General features: G+C 33.8%; 1 protein-coding gene across 1 annotated transcript; it reads left to right on the forward strand.

Annotated features, from left to right (window-relative positions):
* The first annotated feature begins 4,678 nt into the window (after positions 1–4,678).
* Positions 4,679–11,290, forward strand: LOC120083112 (GTP-binding protein OBGC, chloroplastic). Its single transcript, XM_039038672.1, has 7 exons — positions 4,679–5,780; positions 7,635–7,908; positions 8,186–8,474; positions 8,577–8,736; positions 9,238–9,346; positions 10,207–10,344; positions 10,659–11,290. Exons 1-6 carry the CDS (start codon positions 4,723–4,725, stop codon positions 10,297–10,299), a joined length of 1,983 nt encoding a protein of 660 aa, XP_038894600.1. The 5' UTR covers positions 4,679–4,722; the 3' UTR covers positions 10,300–10,344; positions 10,659–11,290.
* Positions 11,291–11,783: the final 493 nt, after the last annotated feature.

The following is an 11,783-nucleotide window of genomic DNA, read 5'->3' on the forward strand; positions in this document are numbered from 1 at the left end:
GTACGTACTCGTGGGGTGGTGCATGGAGAACTTTGTTGGGCTTCTAATGCACAAGCGTTGGAAATAGCAGGGCAACTGATAATATTACAAGTATAGGCTTATAATCGATTTTCAATTATAGCACCATAAGTCCAACTACAGACCCCAGATCATCGTCCACTTAGTGCCAAGTATTATTTTATTTATATATTTATTTCGTTACCATTTTATGTAAGAATATAAATTAATTGTATTTTTTATAATTTTAGATGGAGTGGTGTATTAGCTGTCTTTGAACAGTCAGCAAATATGTTGCTCGTGTACAGAAAAATATTCGACATGCTGACGCACAATCATGTAGTAAATATGTATATAAATGAATATTTAAAACATTTTATATGTATACTTTTTTTTTTGTTAGGTTATTTGGACGCCATACACATAGATTTAGTCATCCTTACCTGATTATTGTTGTGTTGGTGAAGACATTTGGTTGACTGTTAGCCTCTTATATGCTTCCATATAGTAGAGTGGCATCATCCAGATCATGTGCTGAGATAGTTCGGTATGCGACAAATGATACTTTAGTTGTCCTATACACTTCCAGCACTACACCAGATCGATTTAAGAGGTAAGCACGATCAAGATTGGCGTCGAATCCATGCAAAATATTTATCCTACTGCCATGGATGATGTGATCGTTGTGCACAGGGAGAATTAACAAATGGGCCAGCTGTATCAGACGACTACTTTCTATGGTACAATTCGATCACGAGGCGATTTGTCTCACCTAACGGCGCTTACTATTACTGCATGGTAAGAGATTTAAAATTAGACATTTTCCATATATATGATATGAATATTGTTTAATATATATATTTTTTTATTGTGCAGAATAATTTTATTGGCGATGTTCAACAATATTTAGTGTAGAACAACTTACCAGAATTAGGTTCAATGTGTCAGCAAGCATTGGTCAACGTAGAAGGTATTATTCAACAAACAAGACGACTCAATGTTGCTGACACCGATCAAGACGTATTCATCGTAGACGACAAAGACAACGAGGTGAACCTAATTTAGAGGGACACAAAGACAACCCCACGAGGAGTAAGGGCTAGGGGGGTCGTTTTTAAATCTCACATTGTATCCTTTTCAAATTGTAAATTAAAGAACTAATTGTAAATATTCTTTAATATCATGGTATTTTTTTTTAATATGAGTGCAAGATGTTTTCATTGTAGATTAAATATATAATTAAGTTTAATAATGAAACAATTAAGTTTAATAATTAAGTTTAACAATTAAAAAAACAATTATAAGTAATAATGAAGGAATTAAGTTATATAATTAAGTTTAACAATTAACTTAAAAAAGAAAAAAAGAAAAAAAAAAATAAGCGAATCGTGTACTTGAGTATACAAGTTCGCTTGACTGGATTAAATGGTACTGATGTACCGGGTACACGAGTACGTCACATGGTAATTGTGTACCGGGTACACGATTACACTATACTAGTTTTGTTAATACTTTCCCAAAATACCTATTCTTAAAAATTATTTTCCTCCAACCCTATTTTTGTCATTATTTATTAAAAAACATTATTACAAAAAAAAAAAATTCCTAAATCAATGATACTTTACAAATAATTAATAAGGAAAAAATCTCTACGAAAATTAATAAATTTGAATTTTCCCATTTTTCCCCTTAGGTAAAGAAATGAGTTCGTAACCATTTTTTCTTTTAGTCTTAATTTTTTAAAAGAAAGCCTAATACATATTATTTTTTATAATAATGTACATTTTTATCAAGTATTGTGATTGAACTTTTAGCCAAAATTTGAAAATAAAAACAAAATTTTTAAAAATTATTATTCTGTTTGATAATTATTTGTTTTTTTAAATTTAAGCCTATAGACATTACTTCCACCTTTAAATTTGTTTCTTAATTATCTACTTTTATCAATAATTTAAAAAACCAAGTTAAAATTTTGAAAACTTTTAAAAAGGTAACCTTTAAAAAGTTGTTTTTGTTTTTTAAATTTGACTATAAATTCAACCGTTGTACGTAATAAAGATGTAAATTATTCTACCAAATGATGAGAAAATAGACTTAATTTTCAAAAAAAAAAAAAGTTATCAAACTATATTTTTTTAATTTTTAAAATTTGGCTTGGTTTTTTAAATTGTAACTTATATTTAAAAAGTGTTGTCGTCTATGAAGCACAAACACAGATACAGCTACATGATACAAATACGATTGGATACAACGATTCGTCGATTTTTAAAAAACTAAGATACAGATACATCTAAGAATGCGCCATTTTTTTATATATATATATATTTCTAAAAAACGAGGATACTGATACATTGAATATATTTTTTTTCTTTAAAAAAATCTAGAATATAGATAAATTTATCATATAAGTTAATAACAGTAGTACAAAATAGAATACAAACACTAAAATACAATACAAAAACAACACCTAAGATGTTGAAGTACGTTAGTCAATAAAATGCAATAGAAAAATAACTCATATTGCAAATAGGAAGAAGAAGAATAGAGAGAAGTATGAAGATAAACGAATAACTTGTTGTGGAAGATATCTAAATGATTTATATTTTGGTGGATTTTGTGGGGATTCAAATGTGAATATAGATATTAGATGATTCCAGTCTAGGTTTGGTCCGCTATTTTTTTTTTTTCCTTTTAGTTTTGGACTCGAGTAGTGAGTTTTTAAATAGGTTGCCTAATTTTAGATTTGGAAATACTGGATGAGTTACTTGTATTTTTTATTTTTTAAAAAAAGTATGCATAGAAATAGATACGTTAAATCGAGTGTTATATACGTATCTGGAAAGTATCTATAAGTATCGGTATCTGATACATGTCTGATACTGATTCTTTGCCTCACGTGAAGTATATGTGCTTCATAGGTTGTCGTCTTGACCTTAAATTGTAAAAGATGTAGCAATCGTAACATTTTAATAAAATATTGTTAAAAATATATATTTCAATGAATGATCAAACATAATACCATATTTACCTGTTAAATTTTTAGAAAAAAATAACACTTTTTTTTAAAAAAAAAAAATTATAAATTTTGTAGAGTTATTTATGGGTTAATTTATGCATTAGTCAAACTTAAATTTCTACACCATTTTATTTTATCGAAATCAATGAATTTATGAAGATTTGTACTTAGTTTTCTATTAAAATTAATGGGCTAATCCATGAAAATTGAACAAGGGCACAAGTTGCAGCACTTATTTATATTAATGCATTGATGATTTGATTTGATTAAGTTGAAAAATTATAGTACACTCGCCATAGTGATCAATCTTTGCATGTCTGAATAGCTAAATGGATCAATACAGCACATGTCATCGTCCTTCAATGGTCTATTCTTCTTACAAAAAAACGTACAATATAAGGTACAATGTTTCCTCATTTGACAATTATAATTGTATGAAAAATAGGTATGCCAAATTTAGGTACCATCACATGGAACATGGATAATTCTATAACCATCGATGATTAGTGAGCTTGATGTATATTCACAACTTCTTTAGGAAAAAGGTCACGTACGTTGAAAGTCTTTTTATTATCCTTGCAAAAAGCATAATTTGATAAAGTACGAAAAAATCAATTGAATTCATGAATATACAAAAACATTTGAATATCAACAAAAGTAGGACGGTCTCGATCCTCATTCTCACAATTTACTATACAAGCAAATAAGACAAATGCGAAAACTAAGGTCTCCATAGAGACTAGTTGAAAGATGGTGACCGATTAAAGGACACAATGTGCTTCTACCTTTTTTAAGGTTTTAGTATCTTAGTGATTTCATGAAATGAAGTTTTTATATACATCCAATAACCAAATTGTCCATTGTCGAGATAGAAAAGGTTATAGTCCTTAAGTCTAATAAGTTTCACTTTGCTTATCAGATAAGGGACAAAAAAATCTCAACGTTTTATTTATTTTTCAAAACGAAGATATAGAGGGAAAACAATCTCTAGCTATGTTTTCATTAGTTATCATACTTCTAGTTATATCATAAATTTTGATCGAATTAACTTGATGTGACGAATAGTCCATGAAAATGATTGCATTTTATTCAAAATAGTTCAAACCTAATTGAATAAAATAAAATACCCGAAACATAAAATGTCTAACGATTATTCCTATGTTCATAATATTTTTGTCAATCTGTATATATTTTTTTTAGGAACAAGAACAAGCGACAACCACGAGAAAAATCAATGCACCGAGGAAAACCAACAAGGGATCCTATAAACATCTCTCTAATTTTCTTAAGTGATAAGAAGGGGACGAGACAAAACACGCTTCCCAACTACCAAATAAGAGAATAACTCTAGTAAGACAATAAACTATACCGATTGTTGAATGTGAACACCACGAAAAAGACATCATTAACAACTCTAGTATGAAAAGTTAAATATTGTTTTTACGAGAATTCTTAAAACACAACGTTCAATAATAGGTTTGAAATGAATTTATATATCTATAATAGGTTTGGAAAAACAATAAAAATCCAACGCAGTCGTTAATTCAAAACGACGTCGTGGAGAGAAGATTAGCTCTCAAGCAGATTACGTTAAAGACTAATGGACACGTGTTCTAAAACGAATGGCTAGAAAAACCCTTCTCATCCCAAAACCCGCGAACTTGGAGTTCGCACAGGAATTCTGCCGTTTTTTCATTCGGATTTGGAAAATGGCGGCCATTTCAATTTGCTTTGCTCCACAAGCTCTGGCGCGGCCCAGAGTTCGGAACCCTAGAAGCATACCGTCGGCCAAGAAGCTTCGTGGGAACAACAAGCCCAATCGCAATAGCGTCAAGATCAAAACCAATTCAAAGGAGTTATCTTCCATTGGCATTGAAGCCACCACTTACACTCGCCTCCCTCCCAGGGAAGACTTCACTCTTCTTAGCTTTGATTCTTCAACTCTTAATTCTGCTTCTTCATCGAAAGATTCGTCTGAGGTGAAGCTTTTGGATTCGGATGTTGCGATAATCGAGGAGGAAGATGATTCGGATTCTTTGAACTATGAAGAGCCGGAGGAAGAAGGGGGAGGAGGATTTGATGGTAATTTGGGGTTTGAGGATGGCTACGGGAAGTTTGAAGTGTTTGACGGGGAATATGATTCTGAATTGGAGGAGTACGGTGATAGTGATGTGGAAGAGGACGATGAAGAAGGAGAAAAGGTTTTAGCATTTAGGAAGGGGAAATTTGTTAATGCTGATGAAGCTTACGACGCTGGCGAAAAAGCAAGCTCTTTCATCGACGTTGAAGATGGGAAGGAGAAGGGGCTGCCAGCCGTAATGCGGTGCTTTGATCGAGCGAAAATCTATGTTAAAGCTGGAGATGGTGGCAATGGTGTTATGGCATTTCGGCGAGAGAAGTATGTGCCGATGGGTGGCCCATCAGGAGGAGACGGAGGGAGAGGTGGGAATGTGTATGTTGAAGTTGACGAGTCGATGAATTCGCTATTGCCATTTCGAAATGGTATACATTTTCGTGCTGGAAGGGGTAGTCATGGGCAGGGGAGAATGCAGAATGGGGCAAAGGGTGAGGATGTAGTGGTGAAGGTGGCACCTGGAACAGTGATCAGAGATGCATTTAGCCAGGAGGTCCTTTTGGAATTATTGCATCCGGGGCAGCGTGCTCTGTTGCTGCGCGGTGGAAGGGGTGGAAGAGGCAATGCATCATTCAAGTCGGGGACAAATAAGGTTCCAAAGATTTCAGAAAATGGAGAAGAGGGTTCAGAAATGTGAGGTTTAATGCTCTTTCTTTCTCATGGTTTGTCTTTTACAGAATACTTTCCAACTTTCTAGATTTAGCATGCTAGATTAAGTATAGTTAGAACCGTGAAAATTCTATGAAAATGGTACTTCATTCTCTCTCTCACACAACACGCTCATACATAGTCTAAATTATTTTTCACCCATTCCCAGTGATGGTCGTTTTTTCAAATGCATCATCCTTTGTGCTTGTGAACTTTCCGTGTGAGGGTATTATTTCTTTCTAACAATAAGGATTGGTAAGCCAGTTGTACTCTTAGTGATCTTGCTCGGTGAGTGGGGTTGGTGGTGAATTGAGAGAAGAGTTGTAATGCTGAAATCAAGAGTCAACTGGATGAAGGAAAGGGATTGCTTCTCATCTTTCTTTCATAATTTTGGCAATTTCAGGAGTTTCAAAAATTTCATCATCTCCTGTCCATGATGATGATGATGTGTGACTATTAGGAGACAAAGATATAGGAAAGGCGATCAACTCATCCTCTCCCTTGTATGCGCATTCCCAAGTTTTTGAGCCATTTTTGGAAGAACTAGATTTACATTCTGAGAGGGAAAGTTTGGAGAAAGATTTTTCATACTGACGCGATTGAGGGGCTGTGTTCAGTTTTGACAATTTCATGTTGTGTCATATCTTAGGCCTATATTTGGGCTAGTTGAGAGACTAGTAAGCTCAAGCTCGATTTACTTAAGGATTTTAATGAACCTTTCCAAAGTGGTATAATCAGCGTGTTTATGAATGAGACCTACATGTACATTTGTCTTCTTCCTAGCCACCTTATCTTTTCATAAGTTCCTGTCATGTTATTTCTAAGGCTGTGGCAGATAGAGTGAATTATGTCATATTATATTTCATAAATCTTTGTCATGTCACACAATTTCTTCTAATTAGGGTGCTATGTGGCTTAAATACATTATGGACGTGGTTCTCATCGACAGTAAGGCCATCAATGGCATATAGTTCAATGAAACTTTCATGTTTCTTATAAAACCAGCCAGAAAAATCTTGTGACCACTCGATTTGAGATTTTTTTGATGAAGTTTTGTGGAAGAAAATATTTTTTTTTTCTACAAAGCCTATGATCTCTAGAGTTGAGATTTTCTTGATAAAATTTTGTCGCAGAAAGACATTGTCCAGGGGTGTGGATAGTGGCTTTTAGTCGAAGGCTTGACAGTGGGAAGGAAGGGTTCCATATGACAGTTTTGCAATTTTAGGATGATTCTATTTTCTTTTGCTTGGGGAGGGAGGAGCTCTTTGTCAATCTCAACAGGATTTTCATCTTCTTTTCTTTGCTTTTTATCTCAAGATCATTTGGAGGTGATTGCACTTCACTTCCTCTCCATTTAAAAAATTCTTTCCTCTATTTGTGCTAAATTAGTAAAATAATCTGAGGGATTTTTATGGAAGATGTGGGGGAGGACAATAGCTCTCATTAGTTTGGTGAGAGCTAGTGCCTAAACAGTGTGCGGATGCTGTTTGGGAATTGGGTATTTTGGTTCCAAAATTTTGGATCTTTTGTCCCTATGGTTGTCACACTTTCCCTTAGTACAGCATTGTGACACAAGATCATTGAACAGAATGGGGATGTCATCCTAATGGATAGGACTGAAATGAGGTGGGAACAAGCACTTCTAGGAAACTCTTTAAAAACCATTCGCCGTTGCTTAATGAAAGTAGTTTGCTTATAGCAAAAATATTATTTCAGTCTTTATGAAGGGAAGATTATTTGTAGTTGTTGTGACTAGGCTGATGTATCGTGTAGAATGTCTTACAGTTAGTAATGGAATCCTATAAAATATTTGGTAGAAGTGCTTATTGTTTTCTTCAGGTGGTTGGAGTTGGAGCTAAAGCTTGTTGCAGACGTTGGAATCGTGGGAGCACCAAATGCAGGGAAAAGCACACTTTTGAGCGTGATAAGTGCTGCACAGCCAGCTATAGCAAATTATCCTTTTACCACTCTACTCCCTAACTTAGGTGTAGTTTCGTTTGATTATGATTCAACTATGGTGGTAGCAGATCTTCCAGGATTACTTGAAGGGGCACACGAGGGCTTTGGTTTAGGCCATGAATTTCTACGTCATACCGAAAGGTGTTCTGCGCTGGTAAATAACAATAATAATAATAATAATATATCATATTCCATAGTTTACTACTTATCTACGTTTGTTTATGGAGCTAAATGACTACCTTCTTCAAGGCTTTGTAAATAGTTCATAAAAATCCCTGATCCATTGGAAGGATGAAAGGTCATAAATACCCACTATACTTATGGAAAATTAAACTGCAATCTCTTGTTCTATTTTATTTTTCTATTGCATTTGTTAGCATCATAATGCAGTGAAAGTTGAAGGATCTCCATTTTCCCTTGTGGAATTGTAGGTGCATGTGGTTGATGGATCAGGACCACAACCAGAATATGAATTTGATGCTGTTCGTTTGGAGTTGGAGCTCTTTAGCCCTGAACTAGCTGAAAAGCCCTATCTTGTTGCATATAATAAAATGGATCTTCCTGAAGCGTATGAAAACTGGCCAGCATTCAAGGAAAAGCTACAAGCTCACGGGATTGAACCTTTTTGTATGAGTGCAGTAAAACGAGAGGGTACTTATGAAGTCATTAGTGCTGCATATCAGCTGCTAAGGGAGAATAAAGAAGACAAGGCATTTCAAGGTCGTATAAATTATTGTCCCCAGAATTTGTCTCTATTATAAATCTTTGATTTGGTGTTTATTCACCATCAATAATCGTGTTAACGAGTTCTGTCCATTTTAGGTGGGAAAATACCACAGAATTTGGACCATGTGGCAGATAGAATACACAAGCAGCGTAGTGCTTCTATTGATGACTATGAAATTATTCATGATGGCGGTTCCAATATATGGCATGTAATAGGATCTGGTCTACAGCGTTTTGTTCAAATGACAAATTGGCGGTAAGTTAATCTTTACTCGTGATGTCAGTATAGATATGTTTAAATTTCCATCTCTACCTATTTGCAAATAAGAGTGTGAGTTTATACTTCAACCAGCTTTAGTAGGAAAGGAAAGTAAGCTGGATTTTCCAATTTTAGGAAAAGCCTTCAGGTGGATTTGGAGAGGGAAAAAAAAAAAAAAAAAAGAGAAAAAAAGAGAGAGAAAGAAAGGAAAGAAGAAGTCTTCTATATTGGAAATATGTTTTATTCAGTCCCTACTTTGTAAATACTTCGCTATAGAATTTCTTTTCTAATAAAAAAGAATTCCCTTTCCTTTCCTGTAGAGAGAGATCTCTGGTTCCTAAGATATTGTTCTTATTTTTTTTATTATTTATTTACGAGTTAAATTGATGCAAGGTAGTTCAACCATGGATCGGTTCCTGCACTTCCTAAATGTTCTTTTTCATTTCTATCCCTCTTTTGGGTTTATGGTTACTGAACTTAATGGATTTCGTGCAATAGTTACATGGAGTCTGAAAGAAGGTTCCAACATGTCATGGAGGCTTGTGGTGTCAATAAGTCTCTCAGAAAACTTGGCGTCAAGGAGGGTGACACAGTATTTGTTGCAGAGGTACATTTCATGCTTAATTTGATTGTTAAATGGTACCTTGTATTTTTTATTTATTTTTATTTTTTGCTCGACCTAGCACTGTTGCCAACTTGCCATTAGTTCAAAGAAAATCTGCACAAATACACATTCTGAAACATAACCGAAGATCATGCAAAAGCAAAGACAATTGTAGTGAGTAGATGACCTAAAGCTAAAAGTCACTAACCTTTAATCTTTTTGGCTTTTCCAGAGTTATGTACTCTCTCTCTCTCTAACAACAAAGCTTCTATAGTTGAGATTTTGATGGTTCAATTATCCATCTAAGACATCAATATTAAGCCATGAGCAACTAACTCAATACCTTTATCTTATATATCCATCATTTAAATAAACAACTATTTAATGTGGTTATTTAGTTTTAAGAGCCAATATAGCTTATGACTCCACAAATGAAGGAACAATTGTACGCAATTGCTTGCCTATATATGAATTCCATTCTGGCTTTGCCCTCCTGTAGGATTAAGGTTTGCATCCTCTTTCCACCATTCATGCTAGTTATATTTCATATGCTACGTACATCACTTACATTTCCAATTATATCTTAGCAACTGTCTGGATGTATGTTTTCGGTAACAGAGACTGGAAAATTAAGAAGTCTGAAGAAATTAATTTACATACTGATTATAGAAAGTTGATAACATGAGAAAATTAAAATGAAGAAGATACACTAGAACAATTACAGGAAGTCTATCACATCCACACAGCATAACTTCTCTTTATTATAAATCCTCATGAATGTAGCTTCAATGAGTGGGATTTCTGGATATTAAGATAAAAAAAAGTTGAGCAGCCTACAACTTTTTTGCTTTGTTTATCTTCAGATGGAGATGATCTGGCATGATTCACCAAATAGTTCTGGTCCATCTAATATGAAGAAAAGATCAGATTCTGTCAAATGGCCAGAGTGGAAGTAACTCATCATTGTTTGCTCACTGGTAACTTAATGCTGATAACAGCAGGTACATCGTTAGAATTTGCTTGCTTTGAAAGTTGATATTACTTTAAGGACCTATGAACGTTCATGGTTGGGAGTGATTATTAAATGATTAAAATCTTTAAAATCATTCCAAAATACATCTTTGTTCCCTCAAAATCAATTTAATGTTGCATTTTTTCATACCATTAAAATTGATTTTGAAGGATTAAAGTATTTTCTAAGTAATTTTGCTCTAAATTTTGAGAATGTCCGTCATATATTTATGCTCAGTGCTATTGTCAGTTCCATTGTTATTTCTCTAGAGCTAATAACATCTATAATTTTTAACATTTCCAGCAAGTTTATAGTGGTGCTGTCTGTATTTCTATGGTATATTGCAAACATCTTTAAAACGTGCAATAAGACGGATGAAAAGCTTTGACCTTCATTGCCATTGCTGAATGGTGGGAAGATGAATTTTCGTAATGGATCAGATGGACAGCCTTGCCATCCTGGAGATCCGAATGAAGAAGCAGTGTTTGTGAAGGTTTCTTTTGCACCCACCTCTCAAATGCTTAGATGAGAAGAAAGGAGTTCGAATTTTCCAAGAAAATTGCAATCAAGTCGACCACAGATCATAAATAGAAACACAATAGGCAGCATATAATTGATCTGCCATTAGAATGTTGTGTAATTTAGTGTTGTTCTGAAGAACAAAGCCGTTGCAGTTAAAAGGTTTTGGGCTGTTTGTTATAAAGTGGTGGTGAGATTATTTAAAGTGTAACTATCCTTATTCTGTGTAATCTATGTAGTAAGAAACAGTGACTAACAATTTTTCTCTTTTTACATTGTGCAAGGGTATATTGTATGGTCAAGTGGTTGTTCTGGATCTCGATAATTTTTTAGGGAGGGGGTGGACTCCAACATTATAAATGGAGCTCATGTTATTTGTTTTAAATCACTCTAATTAACATAGTATTTCAAGCTTATGTATGCTAATTACATTCCCTCTTTTGTATTTTTTTTACTTTGAGAGTAGAAAAAAATGATATAAGTAGATGAAAGCTTTGAAGAGATTAATTTTGTAATTGGGGTTAGGGAGAGATTTCTATGTGATTGTAACAAATTTTCACATAGTAGATTTTTTTTTTCTTCCATAGTTTTTCTCTAATTGGGGAGCTTTCTTCGCAAATTCTTGTGTTCTTATTTATTGCTTTCTTTTAATTTCTCTATTATTTTTTACTTATTTTTTGCATTAGAAGTGGGAGGTTTTTCCTAACAAGCGGTATCAGAGCAACATGTTTGTAGTTTCTTGAATTTCTAAGTATGTTTTGTGGTTGCAATATTGTTTGATCTTCCATATCAGAAAAGAATTCTTGAAACAGATTGTGGTATTGTAAATAGTGTTGGTTGTTTAATATTTGCTCTCTTGCTAGGAAGAGAAATGGACATGTCAAGCTTTATGAGTTTAGTAAAATTTAA

The sequence above is a fragment of the Benincasa hispida genome, chromosome 1 (assembly GCF_009727055.1).
Source record: "Benincasa hispida cultivar B227 chromosome 1, ASM972705v1, whole genome shotgun sequence".
Taxonomy (NCBI): domain Eukaryota; kingdom Viridiplantae; phylum Streptophyta; class Magnoliopsida; order Cucurbitales; family Cucurbitaceae; genus Benincasa; species Benincasa hispida.